Source organism: Sebastes fasciatus, chromosome 11 (assembly GCF_043250625.1).
Source record: "Sebastes fasciatus isolate fSebFas1 chromosome 11, fSebFas1.pri, whole genome shotgun sequence".
NCBI classification, from domain to species: Eukaryota; Metazoa; Chordata; class Actinopteri; order Perciformes; family Sebastidae; genus Sebastes; species Sebastes fasciatus.
The window spans coordinates 18,767,049-18,790,015 of NC_133805.1; the positions used below are offsets into that span (position 1 = coordinate 18,767,049).

Here is a 22,967-nt window from a genome sequence, read left to right on the forward strand (position 1 = left end):
AGAGCGGGGCTCTGGGCTAACAGTCCAAGCACATTGGCCAGATCATTCATCCACAGGAACAGCGGCACTGACAGCCGAGCCTGCAACACCCCTCGCGCTAAAATAAGAACATGAACGCATCAAACCAGTTACAACATACAACTGGAAATAGGTGTTCAATACACTGTGCAAAACCAAAACTAACCTCCAAACTAAGTGTTAGTAATAATTTTGGCTTTGCAATAAACCTAATTTATTGAATTCCAGTACCAACATTATGAATCTCTGATGAATCTCTAGCCCCAGAATGTACCGGAGTCACAGAGCTAAGCATCCAATTTTACGTTTTTTATCCTTTAATTTTTTTTCCTTGTTGTTTTATTCCTGTTATTATTGTCTTTATTTCTTTATTTTTTCTAATTTTATTATCAATTTACTTTTTCACTATAACATATATAAACATTGTAGAAATGATGTAAGTATGAACAACATCATATGTAAGCAAATTTATGTTATCTCCTGCAATAAAATACTAGTATATATATTTTTTTTAAAAGAAGAAAAAAGCCAAATGTTGTTTAATAAAACTTAACCACTGCTCTGAAGGTATTTTCAGGATATTTAAAGACTCTTCAAACCATCTGGATGAAAAATAAATTCAGTTTGTTCCTTGATATAAAAGATTTTTAACGCTTTCTCACAATCCGAACAAACCAGCAATTACATATCTTCTTGCTCAATTTGTACAACTAAACATTATAAATCAAAAGTTGTATTATTAGTTATATTGTGATATATTTACATTTCTTTCCAGTATTTTATATTTTCTTACAAAAATAACGCATTTGCATGTGTTTTATAAACAGATGTGTAATTTACAGATATCTAGATTAGGAAATACAGTCACAAATTGAGAAGTGGATTAAAATCTTTTAATAGTACAATATATATAATATTATATACTAATATTCTTTGATCCCGATGGTTTGTTTGATTTAGGGCTGCAACGATTAATCGGTTAGTTGTCTGCTATTAAATTAATTGTCAACTATTTTGATAATCAATTGATCGGTTTGAGTAATTTTTTAAGAAAAGAAAAAAATTCTCTGATTCCAGCTTCTTAAATGTGAATATTTTCTGGTTTCTTTACTCCTCTATGACAGTAAATGAATATCTTTGAGTTGTGGAAAAAACAAGACATTTGAGGATGTCATCTTGAGCTTTGGGAAACACTGATCTACATTTTTTACTATTTGCTGATATTTTATAGACCAAACAACTAATCGATTAATCGAGAAATTAATCAACAATTGAAATAATCGTTAGTTGCAGCCCTTGTTAGAGGACTCTTTGAGGATTCTGTAAATACCTTCAGAACAGATGTGTATGTTGATTAACAAACTTCTGGATTCTTCAAAGATGGACTGGTACTTATTTTTTTCAGAGAAACAGATGTTTAGCACTGTGACTCGAATTTAATGGTAATACAGTTGTAAAACTGGGGCTAATGAATTTCCTCCCAATCCAGTCAGAATTTATATGATTAAACTAAAGTTAACTACAACAACCATCATCAATAAGTCCAGGTCTCTAAGTAGTCGTACTATAATAATCAGGACAAATAAATCAAAAAATTAGCCACCACAAGATATTAAATATTATGCGGTGATGTATTTAAAAAAATACTTTTTGTTATAAAATTAATTGGGACTGCTTATTGTGAAATAGATTTTCAGCTATCATCCAGCCCAGAAATACCTCTTTTAAAAGACTCACAAAAGAATAAAAACAATTATATTGGTGATGATGATATGAGTATCTTATAGTTATTTTAGAATAAATGCACTTTAAACAAAAATCTCAAAAGAGTTTCAGTAACGCTCGTGAATGAAGTGTTGGTGGCCAGATAATATTTTTTTTCTTTCTAAGATCTACTGACTGAACTCTTGTGGTTCACCTCTCCTTCTTTATCCTTGAACAGCAATTACACCCCTCAAATTGCTGGTGGGTGTTGCTTCTCTCAGAGACTGGAAATGTTTTTTTTTTTTCTCATTCTTTCTTTTTTTCCCCCTCTTGCTTCTGAATAAGATGACAGACAGTCTTTACGCGAAATAACAGGGTTTGGAAATAAGAGGCTGCCAAAGCACGTCCCCAGCTCTCACTAATAGCGTGGAAATTGCAATTAATGTCCTTAATGGTCTTTAGTCAACCTTTTATCATGATTTGAGAAGGCCTCCATTTTAAAGAGCTATTTTTTTATTGTGATAATTTATTCTTTTATCAACCATCTCAGGGGTATATTCTGAGATATATGAAAGGTCTGCGTATCCTGTGTTTCATCTCCTCTGTTTATCTCACATTATGTCAGCCGTTTGGAGAGAAAAATGAGGGAAGCGGCGCGATAATATTTTGAATGAAGAGTCTCTTAAAAACAGTGTTTGGCAGTTTTTTCGTGCCGACTGTAAAGTACCAGTCGGACAGAAATGACTGCTGGTGAAGAAGCTTGGTAGATTTCATATTTGCATATGAATTTAGGCTTTATGTAGTAATGTTATTACTTTAAGAACCACATATACAGACTCAAAGCCCCTCCTATCTGAAATTTACGCTGTTTTCTACATACTGAATATTTTTAAAAAGCAATACACACAGTAACACGTGACCAGAGTGATGTAATATATCCTGTTTTATTCATTTGAATTAAAGGATAAGGCTGGGGATATTCTATATTTATGTTATTGTCAACAAATCCCATGAAAAGAACAAAATACACAATGTGTTAGTCTGTCTCTCAATGAGGGGTGTCGTGATATAACAGTATTGACGATAATTTTAATATTTAAAAATATTTATATCATGTTACACATATGATAATATTGTGTAAATAAGCCAGCGCCTCTTAAATCACTTTATATATACAGTTATGGTTACAGACTGTATATATAACTGTATATACAGTCTGTAATCTTAACTCTATATATAAAGTGATTTATATATACATTTATGGTACAGACTCTCTCCCCACCTCCCTGCACTATTTGCCTAAAAAGTGACAAAATGCATAATAAATTGTTATGAGTAGTTCCCAAAAACGTGGACTCAAGTGCAGCACACAAAACGAGAGTCTTTAAAGTGAACAAAATAATATTTATTTGCAACAAGCAAAGGTTCCAGTTTGATCCAGGAGCAGAGTGCAGGAGTGAGCAGGCAGGTAGGTAGCAGCCACAGCTGGCAGGTAACAGACCTGAACACAGAGCAAACAAAAAAACACGAGATAAGTCCAAGATATCCAGAACGAGAGCAACAGCAAAGACGAGAGCCAAAAATATAAGTGAGCCTGATTTAGTTTACTATACCACTGTGGGTGACGGTACGATCTGGCGACGAGTAGCAGGAAAACCGGGGTATATATACTGCAGGTGATGAAGATTGGTAGCAGCTGTTCCAGCCGAGCCCGCCCAGAGGAGGAGGAGGAGAAGGAAGGCCACACCTCCCGACACACTGACAAACTAGACACACCAGGGGAAAACACACAAGAGACAAAAGGACAGGGAAACATAGGAAACAAAAGGAACTTCTAGACTAAAGGTAGTGAACATAACATAAATGGATTTGACTGACAGCATTATTATTATTTTTTATTTTCTATAGATATCGCGATAAATCATTATCGTGAATTCTTTTGGCCACGATAATCATACAAATCTGATATCGTGACAGCCCTACTCTCAATAATTACTCTCTGTTTGTTAAATATGAAGCTACAGCCAGGAGACGTTAGCTTAGCACAAAGACTGGAAACAGGATGAAACGGCTAGAGACTGGCTATTTCCAAAAGTAACAAAATCCGCCTTTGTACAGATTAAATAAAAAAAGCAGTAAAACATCCGGATCCGGCTGTATGTGAAGTTTTTTTTTTACTTTGGATAGAGCCAGCTAAGCTAAACACCTCCTGGCTCCAGCTTCATATTATCGTAGAGACGTATGAGAGTGTTATCAATCATCTCATCTAACTCTTGGCCAGAAACCGCATTTCCCAAAATGTCAATTAAAGTATAAAGCTGGTTATATTGTATAAATATATATAGTGCATTTAAAAAAACTCAGTACTTTCCTAAAACAGTTGGGCACTGTAGTTTTTAACAAACATTACTCAAACACAAGTAAATGGTGCATTTGTTGGGGACTATTTTCAGTGGCGGATGGATACACATTTGATGCTCTAGTGAGTATTTACAGCAGAGGGACAGTCAGTGTATGTGGGATGACTCAAAATAAACAACTACAGTGCCCATGTTCATGGTAATGAAGAAACATGGCGTCCAGCCCAACATTGTGACTCACTGGTGTGTTGTTAATAGTTTTTGGACAACAATGGAGCTCTACGGCACAGAGGAATACGATGTGTCAGGCTTTGTCTACACAGGCGGCACTTGTTAGTGGGATCAGTTCGTTGTTTGTTTTAGTCTTCATGGGATTTGCTGCCAGCCAGTAAGAAAAATATAGAATAGTGCCAACTTTACACCTCGTTTCCACATCGGTCTGTGTACGCATGTGAATCAACCAGAAGTCCATTCATTCCTATGGGAACCTCCGTGAACTCTGATGTGTTTGCGAAACTCCTCCTTCCGTTTTTTGCCTCGAGTATGTTAAAAAATGTTTTGCTGCAGATTACGGACAGACTGCACTGCACCGCGTTTCCTGTGGATTTAGCCAATGAATAACTGATTGATGAATATAATACAGCTCTATTTATATATTTTTTTCTAAGTGAGAAGTTTGACGGCATATTTAGCAGTTTTGTGAACCATTTTGTTAAAAGACGTATGAACAACTATATGCAACTATATGTGGAACTACTTCCTGTCTTATCTTTACAGACAAATGGTGGCTGGCAAGATGCTCCGACTCCTTCGTCAGTGACATCGCCCACAGAAGGACCCGGAAGCGTTCATTCGGATACTTCCAACTGAATATATCCATCTCTACACCTCATCTACAAAAACCATGGACTGACCTTGCTATTCACAGTATTAAACAAAGGAGTTGACTGCCCCACAGTTTGGAGAGGTACTGTGAAATCCTAACCAGAATAAAATAAGTAATATTTCCTCTGCTTATAACGTTGGACATTTGGGATACAAACAAAAAGTTTCACAATAAAAATACCGCAATCAATGGAGACGTTTGTACAGATTTCACATTATATTCAGAGGGCTGGAGTTACTTATTCACTCGTAATGTTTTCACTCATAATGATGAAATGATATGATAAAGTAAATAAATCAAATCATTGGTTTTAACTGAAAATACTTCATTCTACCTCTCAGCCACTAAAAAAAAAGTAGAAAAAATATGTCAGTGACCATTATTTGTTTTGTAAAAATGAAACTTTTGTCTTTGCAAGCAAGAGGCACATCTTCTTACTTACATTTTGTTGTCTCTCACCTATTCTATGGTACGCCATTTAGACTTAAATATTGCTCAGTTGTTTACAATGTGTGCTTGATAAAAGTATGTTCATCTTCCCCCTCTGTCTCCGACGAGTCAAAACAGAGTTCTGTCAGGAGATTTTACCTCTAAGGTAACCCTGTGAAGTATGTTATCTGTAAAACAATAAATAAATACTTGTCATCAAATCGGACAAGCTTGACATCATTCATTAAGATGGAGGATATATCAACTTAAAAACAAATTATTTTTCACTCTGTTGGTTTTGGTTCTGCAGCATATTGGTAGAGTGACAGGAATTTTGTCTTTTTCTGTGGATCTATGCTGGACAAGGAGAAATCTTTGAAAATGTACTTGAATCCTTTATGATATTTAGGGCTTGATCACCGACAACATCGGGCAGCAAAGGCCATATTGAAACTGAAGGAATTATTATTAAAATGAATTGCATTTTTGAGGGCCTTACGGTGCTCATAAAGTTGTTAAACTGTGCACATTTATCAGACATGGTGTAAAATGTATTATTTTAATAGTCCCGGGATTGGGTGTTGCAAAATTGCTCACTAGCGTCCCCTACAAATTTGGAAAAATTGAGCCCCTCGTTCAGGTTTCACCTACATGTTTGAAATTTTTTAGACACATGTAACATGTGGAGATGCACAAAAAAGCCTCTTGGAGGTATGCCCAAAACCCAACAGGAAGTCAGCCATTTTGAATTCAATGTGCCATTTTTGCCCGTTTTTGCCCATTTTTAGCGTTTTATAGGCCGTGTACGTTAACAAACTCCTCGTACAGATTTAATCAGATCGACTTCAAATCTGGTCAGGGCCATCTTAAGATCATAACGATAAAAAAATATCAAACGTTTGCGTTTTCATGCGCTATTGGGGGTGTGGCGTGGTGGCGAAAATGCCCCTTTTGCCATAAAAAGGACGTTATTGTGTGTACTTTGTCAAATTTGCTTCAAATTTCTCAGCCGTGATAACGGTCCAGGCCTGAGGTCGTTTACATACCAGTATTGACTCATAGCCCCGCCCCCTACACGTTAACCCCGCCCCTTATATAACTCATGAACCGTTTGTCGTAGACTCTTGTGGGAATTGTCATTGCACTCAGTAGAGTTCCTGTTTTATTGTGCCTGGCTGCGACGACCAGCGTCCCGCCAGTACCCCCGACGGGCGTGAATGTGCGAGGGCCAGTTCATCGCTGCTTGCAGATTTAATTCTTATTTTCCCACCACCACCACTACAGAAGAGAAGTTTTTGACGATACCAAAATGCTGATGTAACCAAAACAAAACTGTCAAGAAAAGTGTGTCATCAAGTAGTCAGTTATAATATATTCTTTCATTAAATATATACCGCATTATGTCTTTTTCTTCTCATTTAAATCTCCGTCTTCTGTCATTTAGCTCTGGTGCTACAATCAAGTGAATAAACACTGTCCCATTGAGAGAAACACGAGAAGAAATATCACTTTCCATGGAAGAGAAAGTTTGTCAAGAACGTCTGTAACCGAGTTTGTTTTTCAATACATGAACCACAATCCACTTAAACAGGGAAGTCATTATGTTAATAGAGTTTTACGGTGGATCTCCTGAATCTACAGCGCAGGTCCAGAAATGCTTCAGCATGGAGCCGCTGATCATCGACATGAAAGAAGCATCTGGATTTACCTGAACTGCTGCTTCTTCTTCTAACGAGGACACTTTGATGTAAAGATAATGTTACGTTCCTCATTTTAATGAATGGTGTCCTCTTCTGGGCGTTTATTTACATATAAAGCATTCAAGTCAATATATTACTCTGCTGGTACTACTGCTTTAGTAAGCCTAGAATTGACACCAAAACAAATGTAGACATTTGAATTCATGCTTGTCTCAGTATTATCAAACTGATTTTTTTTTTTCAGTATCAAACATTTATGAACATTGTAAATGTTACCCCATTAAGCACTAAAGAAGGGACGTCATTATGTCAAATAATGTGTTTTCTGAGCAGTCTAACCTTGTTTATAGACACTTTTTATGTTGTGTGGCCTATTTGTTATTTTGTTATTTTTTTATGGTGCTTAATGTAGGCTATTACTTTTTTTTTTTTTTTTTTGCTTTCCTACTCTCGTGAATTAGCTCATGAACTTTCAACATGTGTTTATGTGCACCGTTGTGCTTGACTTGCTTTGTTGGAAAGGGTTTTCAACACATTAAAAATGATATGTAATACAGCGAGATTATACAGCAGCATTTTTTTTTTTATTGTGGAGTTTACAAGAGAGCAAAGACTCATTTCATTTTGCGTCTCAGCATCACACGGAGGCATCACAGTCTGTAATCACAGTCTCTGTTGTGATAACTGAAAGTCAACCAAGGTTAGTGACTGCCAGTAGACGTCAACCCTTTTATGGCTCTGCGTGTTCCCTGACTTCTATTATGGCTCCTATCCAAAAGGGCAGTTTGTTTGTTTGTATTAGGAAGAATCTGGCGACACGATACGTATCATGATACAGAGGTCACGATTCAATATATAATGCGATTTTTAAAATCAAATTTGGGGAAAACTGTCAAGAACACACCACCATATGCATAAAATCTGAGTAAAAAAAGAACAGTGTGAACTGCATTTATCACAGTCCCTGTAACATCAACATCATAGCACTACTTTGAGAGGGCCCATCTCTCTGCCAATGAAATAAAGTATTGACTGAGTTAATCTTTGTAAACTTAATTCAAAATTAAGAATCGATACAATATCACAAAACATAATATCACAATTCTCAATACTTTCTATATTTTCTTACACCTCTACTATCCAACAGTGTTAGTGTACATGCACTCAGACAAACACCTGCACATTATGCTAAAATCTATTTTATGTAACAATGGAGAGATACAGTATCAGTTTCTCTGACAGAAAGAAAGAAAGTCAGTGTTTGTCAGGTTTTCAGCTTTTTCTTTTATTTTCAGGAGTGAACAAACCTATTCAAAACCAATTATATCTAAAGATTACATCTTTTATGAAGCAATACATGCACCAATGCATGACTGCAGTGAAAGATTGGTCATTTCTTATGAAGGAGAATTAAGGATAAGGCTGGTGATATTCTATATTTATGGTATTTTCAACAAATCCCATGAAAAGAGCAAAACGTAAACAAAAATATTTTAATTTATTTTCAACTTTCTTGAACCTATCTTTGGCACTCAGCCCCAAGCTCATTCATTCCTACAGTAAATTTATAAACAAAAACAAAAAATCTCACAAATAGTTGCAATTAAAAAATAATAGCTCATAACTGGAGTTTTGTTTTTTTGCAAATACCACTCAAACAAGCCAAAATATTGGATTTTTTTTCACCCAGTGCAACAATGTGGGTCACTGACTACATTTACTTGCGCACTAATATTCCAATATTATTCCGAATATGATGCGGGTCATGTAAACAGCATGCCGTTTGGATATTCTGATTTAGGCCTTATTCCGTATGGAGCATTTTCCGACATTATTTGGGTTTTAGGAGCATTCTTTAATGTGTGAATAGTTTTTTTTGACAACAATGGAGGTCCATTGCACTGAGGAATAAGAAAAGAAAGAAAAATATCCAACATATTGTATTTAGGTCATCTCACACTCAGTTTTTGTCATCATACATATCCAAAATTTGAAGGAGAAGTCACGTCCTTGAGAGATGCTCCCTTCAAATACTACAAACAACACCGCTGACACTATCTGGCTGGACAGTTGCATGTCTGACAGAATTACTTTCATAGCAACTGAATATTCATAATTGGCCCAACGACAGCGGCGAGGGTACGAGGGGAGCAGTTGGTTTCATAAGTCTGCGGACGGTCACAGGCCTTGACTGCTGAGCGAGTGTGAAATGCCAAAGCCAGACTGCCCCCCTTGCGCCTGGAGGGCAGCGAAGGAGCCGGCCTGCTCTCGCCAGCAGAGAGGGGCGTCAAAAACAATGTGACAAGACTTCATCCCAAAAACATCTTCTGGCTTCGCCCGGTGCTCAGACACTCATCAGCTTGATTATCACAACATCAAGCCTGACGCAGAAACAGAAAATGTGAAATAAGTTGTGCAGAGAACTGTAATTTTTGAGGGATTTTTGTCACGCAGCGTAGTTTTTACACCTCCTCGTTTCTCGGGGGTGGTGACACAGTGCACGCTGATTGAAATCTAATGTTGCTGTTGACATCTGCCTCCCCAGCTGTCATTGTCCCACTGTTTATAATTACAGCTGCTGTAGAGGAGCATGGGTGGGTGGCTCAGACACCTTGTCTCCCCCTCTCAACGGAGACCAGCAGACTGCCCTAATGTGCAGTGACACAACAGCCCGGACCCCGCTGCTGCTGCTTCTGCTGCTGCTGCTGCTGCTGGACTCACTGACCACACGAGTCCCTGGGTGGTTCCTCCTAAATTCACTCATTCACACACTGTCACACAGACACCAATTATATTGTGCGCAGGAGGGTGTGGCATGTAGAGCTGTTAAATTACAGGCCGTCAAGTCTTTCTTTTCTCTTGTTTAGGCAGACTGGATGAGACAATGTTTGAGAATATTCAACACAGTGTATGCATTAAAATATGGGCATATTGAATCAAATTACAACAAAAGATTTGAACTAAATCAGTGTACAAAAAGGCCTGAAGGGTCTGTCCCTCTCCACAAGATGGCGATGTTAACTCATGTGTTATCCACTAGATAAAGGTGGTATTTAAATAATTTCATTATTGTCTACTAGGAAATTTGTGATCAGTTTTATTGGCACAGAACTGAAACTAATCTGCTTGTATTCTGCTTTTTGCATAATTTGTTTTTCCCCTTGCAAACTCTACTCTAACATTTGTTTTGTCCCCAGGGTGATGACACAGTCGTCTGTTTGTCTTTCCTGCTGACCTCTCTCTTCTTCTCTCCCTCTGCCGTGTAGATGATTATCATTCTCACATCTGATGTATGTCCCTGTCTTTCTTAAACCGTGACAGTTGAATTATTTCTTTGTTTGAGGTTGAGCATTTCCATGTAACTTTATACTTCTACTCCACTACAATTCAGAGGGAAGTTGTACTTTTTACTAAACTACATTCCTTTCATAGTAGCTGTAGATTAAGATATGCCATCTAAAAACATGACAGCTTCTTAAATATGATGTATTACTATGGATTTAATAACTCTATGTTTATGATGTTAAAATGCTGCTTATACATTAAAGCCTCAGTAATAATACTCCAGTAATACATACAGTAGTAACTCTGAAAGGAGTTAAGAAAAAGAAAGAATAAGAAAAACTCACTATTCAGCCAAACTGTTTGAGCAATTTTGAAAAATTCTTGTGCTATTAGTATACTTCTTTTGAACTTAAAATAAGAGCATACGTTCAGTTTACTTTTTATGTACTTATCAGAGATATACTTAAAAAAAAAAGTATACATAAGTATACTTGGCTCATACTGACAAGTAGCCTATACTTAAAAGTCTAATTATACTTGGTTTATACTGACAAGTATACAAAAAAGTCTAAGTATATTTGGCTTACACTGACAAGTATACAGAAAAGTCTAAGTATACTTAGCTTATACTGACAAGTATACAGAAAAGTCTAAGTATACATGGCTCATTCTGACAAGTACACAGAAAAGTCTAGGTATACTTGGCTTATACTGACAAGTACACAGAACAGTCTAAGTATACTTGGCTTATACTGACAAGTACACAGAACAGTCTAAGTATACTTGGCTTATACTGACAAGTACACAGAAAAGTCTAGGTATACTTGGCTTATACTGACAAGTATACAGAAAAGTCTAAGTATACATGGCTCATTCTGACAAGTACACAGAAAAGTCTAGGTATACTTGGCTTATAACAAGTATACAGAAAAGTCTAAGTATACTTGGCTTATAACAAGTATACAGAAAAGTCTAAGTATACTTGGCTTATAACAAGTATACAGAAAAGTCTAAGTATACTTGGCTTATAACAAGTACACAGAAAAGTCTAGGTATACTTGGCTTATAACAAGTATACAGAAAAGTCTAAGTATACTTGGCTTATAACAAGTATACAGAAAAGTCTAAGTATACTTGGCTTATAACAAGTATACAGAAAAGTCTAAGTATACTTGGCTTATAACAAGTATACAGAAAAGTCTAAGTATACTTGGCTTATAACAAGTATACAGAAAAGTCTAAGTATAATTGGCTTATAGACCTACTTACTTAATCTTTGAATCAATATATACTTAAGAATAGTATAATTAAGTATTCTTGCCTTATAGGCCTACAGAAAACAATACTTGGCTTGTAGTTGTTCTTACTTTTTGCAAGCCCAGAGAACTTCCACCAAAGAAAAAAATTAACATTTCAGCTGCAGTGCAAACATGGGTTAATTGAAAGTTGGTGGCAGCAGCAGCCATGCATGTGGTAAATAGTAGTAGTGTTATGTTGCCCCTGGTGGCAGCAGGACTGTATAACACAACACAACAGAGAGGGATGCAAACTGTTTGATAGTTTCATGGAACATTCCTCCACCCGGATGCTCCTCCTCCTCCTCCTCTCTCCACACGGTGTCAGGTCCCTCTGAAAGCTGCTCCACCACTTTCTAAAGAAGGAGAACAACATGGCAGACTTAGCCGTCCAATCTGACGGATCAAGCGGCGGGATTGTGGTAATTAAAATAAGAAAAACATTGAAAGCAGTAAAAGTGGTGCATGGCGTCCGAGAGAGAGCGCAGGAGAAAGTTTGCTCCTCCATGGATGCAGCCAGATTTACTCCCAGCAGAGAGAGGCACACATGTGTCTCAGGCAGTGCAACTATACTTGTTTTGGTGTTTTAACTACTTGTAGACAACAATCTAATGTTTGCATTTCTCCTCCCAGATTAAGGATGACTGGCCAGGCTACAGTTTAGAGCTCTTCAGCTATCCAGCTCACTACGCTGGAGCTTTAGACTGTGTCTTCATCCCTCATGGCGTCATTATGGACAGGTACAACACATCACTAACTCACATCCTGCTGCTGCTGCTGCTGCCTGGATATAACAAATACACTGTCTGAGCCTCCCAGATGTTTCTGCTGCACGGTGGAGTCAAAACTACGTGACGTTTGACACATCTGAGGGATTCTGGGGAGATTTAGGGGATATGTGTTGTGGCTTTAAACAGTTGGTTTTTTTCAGCATAACTTCTATAAAATGATCACTAACACTGAAAATCCCCCCACACACAACAAAACAACTCACAAACAGACCATTATAAATCATGCTGAGAGCGCTATGCCACACAATTCCTCACAGTTAATGTAACTATGATAGTAGAAAATGTATAGAGATTTAAATGTACATCTGAATCTTGATCTGCATCAAATACATAGTGATAGACATGTGTCTCGATTAATATATTTAATCGCATGATTGTTCATGATTAATCAAGATTAATCACAAATTAATAGCACATTTTTTTTATCGGTTCAAAATGTACCTTAGATTTTTAGATGTTTATTTCTTGTTTTATTTGTTTGTCTTTAAAAAGAATAAATTATTAGAAAAGATGGTAAAGAGAGAGAGAGAAGAAAAACGAATTACACGCACTAGCAGACATCCATAGACAAAGTTGTGAAATAGAATTAAGATTCATATTATTATATCAATAAAAACTCATTTGTAAGCAATTTACAAAGATAATCCATAAGGAAAATGGAAAATCTCCCGTAAAGGGAGATTTGTCAAGTATTTAATATTCTTATCAACATGGGAGTGGACAAATATGCTTGCTTTATGCAAATGTAAGTATATATTTATTATTGGAAATCAATTAACGACATAAAACAATGACAAATATTGTCCAGAAACCCTCACAGGTACTGCATTTAGCATAAAACAATATACTCAAAACACAACAGCTGTCAGTGTGTCAGTGTGCTGACTTGACTATGACTTGCCCCAAACTGCATGTGATTATCATCAAGTGGGCATGTCCGTAAAGGGGAGACTCGTGGGTACCCGTAGAGCCCATTTTCATTCACATATCTTGAAGTCAGAGGTCAAGGGACCCCTTTGAAAAATGGCCATGCCGGTTTTTCCTTGCCAAAATTTTGCGTAAATTGGAGCGTTGTTTATCCTCTTTTGCAACAAGCTAGTATGACATGGTTAGTACCGATGGATTCCTTAGGTTTTTTCTAGTTTCTAGCTTTAAAACTGAGCCTGTTACACCTTAAAAATTGCAAGTCGCGTTAAAGAAATTATTGGCATTAAACAAATTTGCATTAACGCGCTATTATCAAGTTAACTTTGACAGCAGCAGTTGAAATCAATATGAAAATATTAATATTTTTTTCCAGTAGTGACTAATCACGTAAAAAAGGTGTGAAGTGTTTAACTGTTACGTAACACATGAGACAAAACTTGTCAAACATGTAAAACAGGGCAATAAGAAAAATAACAAGAAATTTCTTACTTTAACTATCGATTGTCAAAATAGTTGCGATTCATTTTCTGTCAACCTTTGCAGGTAGAGTCAGAATCATTCATTAGGTCTACATTAGTATGTAAACCAAAAACACAAAATATTCACATTTCTATATTTTCCCATTGAAATTTGAATGTTGCCCAACTCTATTAAAGAAGTTCTTGTGTTTTCAAAGTTCCTAGATCTGCTCCAAAAACAGATCACATGTTCTTCAGCCTGTGACCTAACCTCCCACCAAACTCTATTGAAACTTGTTACTGTTTTTGAGATAAAATGCTAACAAACAACAAACAGGAGTGTAAACATCACTCTGCTGTCTGGACAGATAGTTGTGATAAAGAGACTCCTGGCCTATGGACTGAATCTGAGAGCTGAAGTCCTGTAAGACGAGACCACAACTTTTCTTTTAAAGAGGAAGTTCACTTTTCACGACGTTGTTTACAGGACAGAACGTCTGGCTCGAAACATCATGGATGACCTTGGGGACCATGACATCGTGGTGCTGTGCGTGCTGAAAGGAGGCTACCAGTTCTGTGCCGACCTGGTGGACCGGATCAAGGCCCTCAGCCGCAACTCCAACCGCACCCTCCCCATGAGGGTCCACTTCATCCGGCTCAAGAGCTACCTGGTGAGCCTCGGCCCGCTGCCACACAGGCTGCTCCCAGACGCCGACAGTTTCAAAAGCTGTGGCATGTGTGAGAATGGAGAGGCACTCTCCGTCATGCTTAACATTATCGGTCATGATTCTTCCCACGAGTCCCATGACTTAGTCAGAAGATGTGTGTCATATTTTATAACAAATTATGACAGTGGTGTATTTGTTTAACTTTGCCTTCAATGTGCTGTTTTCATGTGAGAAAAATACCACACACTTTGAAATTAGTATACAGATGATATTATGTGACTACCCTATGCGATAAAATACACGTTGACCTTAAATTCATCATTTGTTTCAAGTTTGGAGATGATTCCTGTCCATGAATTTGGCAATCGTTATGAAAAAACTACGCTTAGTCTCGTCCAATAACGTGCTTTATTTTCAAAGTAGGAATCACCTCTTTAACCCTTGAATGTCATTAAGAAAAAAGCAATGGAAAATATTTCTTTTGGCATTTTTGATGTTTTTGGAGCAGTAATAACAATAATCAATGTCTTTTTTAAACAGACCCCACAGGTTTTTAATATAAGCCTGTACCAAACGGTTGAGACCTATATTACTAACCATGTACTGTTATTATGCTAGTAATAGGTTAATATACTATACCAACATATGTTAATTTGTTACCATGAAATTAGCAGTGTTACCAGTGCTAGTATTATTTCCATGTATTTATTCTAGATATTTTCCATATTTACAGTTGGGTACTTTGAAAACTTCTCAGAAATGGTAAAAAATCATACTGATATAATTTTTTTCATTGAATCTATAGTGGAATAACATTAAATATATGTTATTAACAACAGTGAATGTTCATTATTATTTTTATTTTATAAAAATTGTAAATTTATTATCTTGACATCACTACTTTTATCAGTATAGGAAAATTCAACCATTTGGTAAAGCATGTTTTTAGACAGTAAAAAAAAAACATACTTCGCAATTAGTTATTAAACAGTAATTAATTAAGTATTAATAAATAATGATTTCTATTAAGCAGTATTTGAAAAATGAAAATATATATACACACATTTTTCAGGATGACATATATTATCACATTGGTATTATCACAACAGTCTCTAACACATCTAAACCTTCAGAAAAATGTTTTGTTGCTGATTTTTGCTTGTCTGAATTTTTATTTCCTCAGAACGACCAGTCGACGGAGGATCTTCACATAGTCGGGGCAGAGGATTTGTCCTTTTTAGCTGGAAAGGTAATGCTCTTCTCATCTACACCATTGAAAACAGCTCAACTCTTGATAAAGAACTGCAGAATCTACTGAAACATTATCAGAAGCTCTATTACAATAAAACAAGCTCTGACAAGTGGCATGGAGAAGGTGGGTGTTGATAGACGGCAGCCTCAAGAGGGCAGCCTTCCCTCTAATCTGCCATCTCCCTCTCCGTCCAGAGGAAACAGTTCAGTGCTTCTGTAAAGGAGATCAAAGATGGCAGTTTGTGACAAACCCAGCGGTGATCAGATACCAACTGTTGTAATGTAATTATTTAAAGGCCTCCTCCACTTTATCTCAGTGGAAACAAAACATCAAATCTGTGTAAATGGGAGGATATACCCGCTATCACAGTAGATCAGGAGGATGACAGCGGGCTAGTTGTTACAGGCTCACACTTCATCTGGTTATCTTGTTATCATGTGATCAAAAACAACGGGCCGGAATACGTGTAGGTGTGTGTTTGTGTGTTTGTGTGTGTGCGTTGACTGTTACGGGATCACACCGTGTACTGTATACTATTTACTAAAGGTGAAATTTTCGACCTGATTCATATCTGTAGGTGGTCACAAGATGAATTGAAGAGGTTGTGAGATGATTTCTGGGGTTGGAAATTAGAAAAAAAAAACATTCTGATGCACAAAATGATCTTTACCTTTGAGACTTCTCCCTAATCTAGGGATGCACCGATCCAAGTTTTTCAGTCCCAATAGCGATACCTGGGCTTTGGCTATCGACCGATACCGAGTACCGATACCAGTGTTTAATTAATAAGCTGTATGCCTCAGTGGGATCACTCTTTTATGTGTAAGGCTTGACCTAAACATTGCTTTACTAACTTTGTAAAACAAAATGTAACAAATAAATACATAGATACAAATTTATAGATAGATCAGCCCCATTGTCACCGATACACGATCCATTTATTTGAGTCAGTGTCGGCCAGATATCCGATCCGGTATCGGTGCATCCCTACTGTAATCTTTGCTTTTTTTCTTGTGACATACTGTAGAGTGGAGGGGTTCTCAGTTGGTTGCAATCTGCAACCACACCGCTAGATGTCGCCAAATCCAACACACTGTACCTTTTTAAGAAGCTGGATCGAGAGAATGTTTGAAAAATGACATAGTGAATTTGTTTTTCATTTGCACATAGCTTATACAGTAGCATTTAAAACATCATCACTCTCCTGAATCAATTATTTCAGCTTTTGCGAGCACAACTGGCGTGCGCGACTTCACATTAGATCTGATTTGTAGCTTTCGTCCAGGTGTTCCTTCAGCTGATGTAGACATTAAGAAATTATATAACAGTCTGTCTGTGAGAGCGCACGTTTGCAGCCTCTTTGCATGCATGCACGCACGTTCATCTTTTTCTCTCCACACATCTGTGCTGACAGTATCTGCATATGGGTGTGTGTGTGTGTGTGTGGGGACAGGGATGAATTACTCAACCACTACTACAGGAGTCATAAGTCAGCAAGATTATTTCTAGGTAATATAAATCAGCTGATCTGAACACTCACAGTCACCCCCCTCTGGCTGAGCACACACACCCACTCTCTTACACTAATATGCCCCGTAGCCAGGCGTGGCATAAATGCCTGAAACATGAATAGGATATGAGGTAGTAAGTTTGAGTCATTGCCGGCTGCTTCGCTCACAGTATTTGAAGTGTGCGTGTGAAATCCCAGAGCTCCCTGTGATGTACGGCTAAATTTAGTCACCTGTTTGTAACAGAGCGCTGCGACGTTTTGCCGGTAGAAGTAAACTAATTGTGTGTCAAAGTACATATTACATAGTTTATGTTACGCCTTCACCTCCCTACAGTGTATCTGACAGTAGCTTCCCCTTTAATATATATAGCTCAGTCCTTTATATTTCTCCAGAGTTTACTGCACTCTAAATAAATCTGTATGAATAATGAGGCCCAAACAAAGCACGACTACATGCTTGGCTCAATCCTTTGTTTGAAAAGTAGAGTACAGTTACACGGCAGTTAAAGTTTTTTTTTTTAGTTTTTTTTATCGTGACCTAGAAAGGTTGAACTGAAGCTTGGATTGTGACTCTTAATATATATATAGTGGCCAGTTGTCTCCAGTTGATTAGACAAACATTTGCAGAATCTCAACTATTTCAGTGTGACATTCAAAGACGGACTGTAGGGACACGGATTTCTAATGTGGATGAGGTTGACATTTTTCTGCTGCATTAATTTCCTCATATCATAATGTAATAACAGCCTTACTGATACAGCTCCTGCTTTGATAAATGCGGTTGGTTATTGCCCATGTTTCAACACTTCTGCTTTTAAGAAGCTCATAAATTATCATTTCCTTTCAGATTTATTTTTTTCATTTAGGCCTTTGTTGCTGTACAACACAAAACTTAGAATTACAGTCAGGGCTCAACAATGAGGATTGTCCACTTGCCCTGGGCAAGTAAAATGCCACTTAGGGCTAGTAAATCTAGCAATTCACTTGTCCGATTGGCATTTCAATTATCCTGGAAACAGGAGTTTAGTTGGGTAGCATTAGAGGATGTGGGCAAAACTCCAGATTAATTTACTTAAATAAAGATTAAAAATGAGATTTAACTTTGGTCTTTGTTGTTATTTGATAACCGCTAATAAATTAAACAATTCGTATAGAAGCAAGTAAAAATTGACTTTGGGCCAGTAGATTTCTGACCCACATTACGTTGGACCCAGATAGGTAGGTCTCTCATTTTTTAAGATGTAAGATGTGTAAATTGTTACTTGATTAGATCACCAGCTTGACAGATTTTTACATTTGTCTATGCGACTGATATCTTTGAACGTGTGTGTGACTGATCAGCAGTTTGTTATCTGTTCCTAACCGAGAATAATTGTTTGCTTCCCTCCCTCTCTCCTCTCCCCAACATGCTCTCATAAGAACGTACTGATTGTGGAGGTGAGTCAACCATGTTTTTCAACTCTTGTTTTTCCTCCTTACCAAAAGTGCACCTATTGTATTTCTTTCCGTGGCTGGTTATCCAGGTCAAAAGGAGCCATTTAAATTTTATTTCCTTCTACGGGACAACATGAGGAAACTTTTTTAATTGGCTGACCTATATTTTGGAAATAAGAGCCGTGTTCATCATAAACTTTCTCTTGTTAGCCTGTTATTTATTTATTTACCCAGAATCCCCATTAGTTAGTATCACGGTAGAAACTATTCTTCCTGGGGTTCGTACAAAAACACTACATCACAATGTAAAAACAAATATGTAATTAAAAAACAAAACAAAACAAATATGTAATTAAAATCGAAAACAAAACAAAGAAAACAATAAAATCAACAACAATGAAACTGCTAATGGCAATAATAACAAAACAACAAGTACCCACACCTTGAAAACATCGATACAGCTAAAAAAACGGCGTATACAGTTGCCAAAATATAAATATACCAAGACAATTCCTCATTAATGATCATATTGTCAGATATTATGTATCAAAACGTGTCATATTTGCAGAGGGGACTGGTGCTCTGTGCCTCAGGTGTTTCTTTAAACTCTTTTTAAAAACAGGTTTACTTGTTAAATGTGTGTCATGTGTTTTCATTCCTCTGAACACAACAGTATTGGGAAAAGGTGCACTCTGGAAGGAATGACATTTACAGGGAATAAATCAATGTGGTCATTCAGTCATGGTTGCTTACTGGATGTAGGCATCGCATGATTAAACATTTTCAAACAACAGTCATTAGTCAGTGCTCAAAAATCTGTGAAATGTGCCCCTGAAGCCATTCATTGACTATGGCTGCTATTGCAGTAAGTAATGGAAATTTCTTTATTGTAGTATTTTCAAATGAATTTCTTTGATACCCAGTATGACAATTGCCTTTTAAATATGACGCCCAATTAACAATGGATCAAATGGCCATGTGTAATGTGAAAAAGGTTTCTGCAGAAACTATGATGAACTATCACAGAGAACTATCACCCAACTCTCTAGTTCCCCTCAGCATTTTGTTTTGGTTTTACGGCGCGCAAATTTAAGGATTTTGTGAATAATTTTTCATCTACTTATACTTCATAGAATTTTCTAGAATCAGCTTTTTACTTTTTATTGAAGTATTCAACTAGTGCTTGACGTGCCAGTACTCCCCTTATTATTCATATCTTGGTGTTTGTATCGTCCAGTATCAGTAATCTCTATTAGGTTACATTCTGAATCTCTACAGTGAATAAAAAATACTAGGAGATATTGGGTTTGGGGGTCCTCCCCCAAGAAAGTTTTAAAGTTTTTGACTTAAAACTGGAGTTTCACTTCATTTGGACCATTATTATTATTATTACTATAGATAACGCCCAAAAAGCTTTAAGACAAAACTTGTTATAGTTAAATAATTAGTTTATTATTTACACATACAGTATCACAGCCTTCATCTGAATATTTAATTCTTCTGGAAATGTTTGCCCTGTAAAATCATATTCTGTAAATCAAAAGAACAGAATACTTTTAAACAATGTTTCATTGATTATATTTATTCACAAATAATAAAAGGTATGATGAGCATTATTTCACAAATCGGATGTGAACATTGTATTGATGAATTACAGCACCCTCGTTCTCTCCCCCCCTCCCCGGTGCCGTGCATCGGCTCGTCCAGATGTTCTCCATTGTTTTTATGTTCATACGGCTTTTATTAGGCGCGGCGCAAAAATGCTTGACCAAATGCAACCAGATATGGAGAGGACAGAAAAGAGTACCAGCAGCTTTTGATATGAAGTTTATTTTAAGCCAATTTTTCTCATAGGACAATCTGTGAAAAGCTTTCTTATAAACAAGAACAGGCAACTTAAAGTAGTTTTGATCTTTTTGTTTCATTAGCCTTGCATACTTCTTTCTTGAAGTTAAGAAACGACATTCTACATGAGTAACAGGACGCTCTAGTGCTCTTTCCACCTGTCACAAATGAAAAATGTTTAGTGTAAGTGTGTGAGGACAATCCTTTTTTAAATGAGGGGCATGTTGACCTACATCTACATGACAAAAGATGACAAAGCACACTTCTGTGGCTTTGTTCCACCACTACTATTACCTCTTCCTGATGCGAGAGGTCAGAGGCATTATTGTGTCAAACATCTCGTGTTAATTTCCCCTTTTTCCAGTATAAGTCATATTAGAGAACGCTCATAAACAGTTACGTAACACAAGTATAGTGTGACCAACTTCTTCCTTCTCACTCCAGTGCGACATGAATGTGCATTTCCGTATTGGCAATCTCTGGTTTTCTCAATCCAGTTTTTCTAACTTTCCCTTTTACAGGCCATTGTAGGCACCGGAAAAACAATGAAGACTCTCCTGAAGCATGTTGAAGCCTTCAGGCCCAAATTGATCAAAGTAGCAGGGTGAGTTATGGCTGTAAAGACCTCGAAACTAAACCAGCCCAGTTGTGTCCTGCTTTGTGAATCACTCACTTCTTACCGCCTCCCAGTCTAGACACAGAGAGAGACCAAGAAGGAATAAGTGACGCAGGTTTTTTAAAATTAAAACCTGTCCTACGCGACAGGTAGAAAGACATATCATATGATAATGTATGCTTTTATTTTCCACAGATTGCTGGTGAAGAGAGTGCCACATAACGCAGCGTGTCTTCCTGACTGTACGTACCTGACCAACCCTTTTATGTTTTTATGAGTCAGTGGTTCATTCACACTTAAAACGATTGTTGCAGCTTGTTAGTCAGTGAGTCAATGGACATTTTTCCAGCTAATGTTCCATTTTGTCTTTTGATTTCAGATGTCGGCTTTGAGATACCCGATCGGTTTGTGGTTGGATATGCCTTAGACTACAATGAGTATTTTAGAGACTTAAATGTAAGTCATGTCTTTTTTATCATAGACAACAGTGACTGTTTAGAGGAAGACATCATAATGACTGTCTAAGACATTTATGTGTTGACTGCTCTTTCTCTTTTTTGTAGCATATCTGTGTGATCAGCGAAAGCGGGAAGACAAAATACAAGGTTTAAAAAGAGGCCTGCAAAAGGAAGCGACTGTCTCACAGATGTCATCTAACATGCAAGCCTGAACATTTTCCCCGAGATGCCATTCACTTACAGCTGCTATCGTGACATTTGATCTCAAGCATCCCCTGTTTTGTTATAACATTCCTTCTATGAAACGTTAATCTGTTTTAACAATAGACACTGACATTTAACTGGTAATTTTAGCAAAGCTAGCACATGCTTTACCATGTTTTTTAAAGTTGCAACTTCATTCTTCGTGTTTACAGAAGTTATTCATGTGGAAAATGTTAAATGCTGGGGTACTGCTACTGTTTGCCTTTTGTTAGTGTGACTCTAACACAGATGTCATCTCAATTTAACTTCTTCTTGTATGCAAATGTAAAGAACTTGATAATCATGACCTGTATTAATGTGAGAGATTGCTTTAAGTGTGTGATTAGGTAACAAAGGAAACTTTTAAAATGAAAGAGACTTGTTTTATAGGGAAATAGGTGCTAGAATTTTTACATTTTCTTCATCTGTTCATTGCCTTTTTGGTGTTTCATTAGTTAGTTCTGTCACCTTTAATGCTCAGGGGCAAACAAAGTAGTTTTGTAAACATCAAGTGCGCTAACTACCTCTTTTAGTTTTTTTTAGTATTTGAGGTGTAGTCGGATACTGTACTTTTGTCATTTCTGTATTTCCTTTTTTATAATTTATCATACCAGTAAAGTATTTTTTAGCATTCCTGTGTTAACCATCACTACATTATTCCCACATTCTCTGTTGACTTACAAAATGCATTTTCAGATGTTGATAAAATTAGTTTACAGTGGCGTCTTGGAAGAGCTTAGAAATATAAAAAACGTGTGTACCTTGTGTGTTTTTCTTAGGCTGATGATATACAAAAGAGGGCTCTGAGTCATTGAAACATAATAAATGGTTTGTTTAAATCATGTCTTTATACCATCCTTTGTAGAAGTAGTAGTATTAAGCTGCTGGGGTGTTGTATGTGCTGGTGAGGATAATATTACAGAAAACGGTCTCCTTCCTGTCTCCTCAATTCCTAAAACTTTTGTTAACTGGTGTATATACTGAAGGAACCTTTTAGTTCCTTGAGAAGTAGTCCCTTGACTAAAATTAGCAGGAACTTCTTGGTGGAAACCCGGCTCATGATTGTATTTTTCTGGTAATAAGACCGG

The 22,967-nt window shown here is 36.9% G+C and overlaps 2 protein-coding genes across 5 annotated transcripts in view; both read left to right on the top strand.

Moving 5' to 3' along the window:
- Positions 1–6,798, top strand: part of pbx1a (pre-B-cell leukemia homeobox 1a) — a 58,535-nt gene extending 51,737 nt beyond the window's left edge. For all 4 annotated transcript variants that reach the window (XM_074651329.1, XM_074651331.1, XM_074651330.1 and 1 more), the window contains one exon: positions 4,860–6,798. In XM_074651329.1, the coding sequence (XP_074507430.1) occupies positions 4,860–4,952 (93 nt within the window). In that variant the 3' untranslated portion in view covers positions 4,953–6,798. The remainder of the gene's footprint in view (positions 1–4,859) is intronic.
- A 5,123-nt stretch (positions 6,799–11,921) lies between these two features.
- prtfdc1b (phosphoribosyl transferase domain containing 1b) lies at positions 11,922–22,721 on the top strand. The gene is made up of 9 exons (XM_074651337.1): positions 11,922–12,099; positions 12,311–12,417; positions 14,341–14,524; positions 15,705–15,770; positions 18,703–18,720; positions 21,084–21,166; positions 21,374–21,420; positions 21,558–21,634; positions 21,742–22,721. The coding sequence occupies exons 1-9, from the start codon at positions 12,052–12,054 to the stop codon at positions 21,787–21,789; spliced, it is 678 nt and encodes a 225-aa protein (XP_074507438.1). The 5' UTR covers positions 11,922–12,051; the 3' UTR covers positions 21,790–22,721.
- The last annotated feature ends 246 nt before the right edge of the window (positions 22,722–22,967 follow it).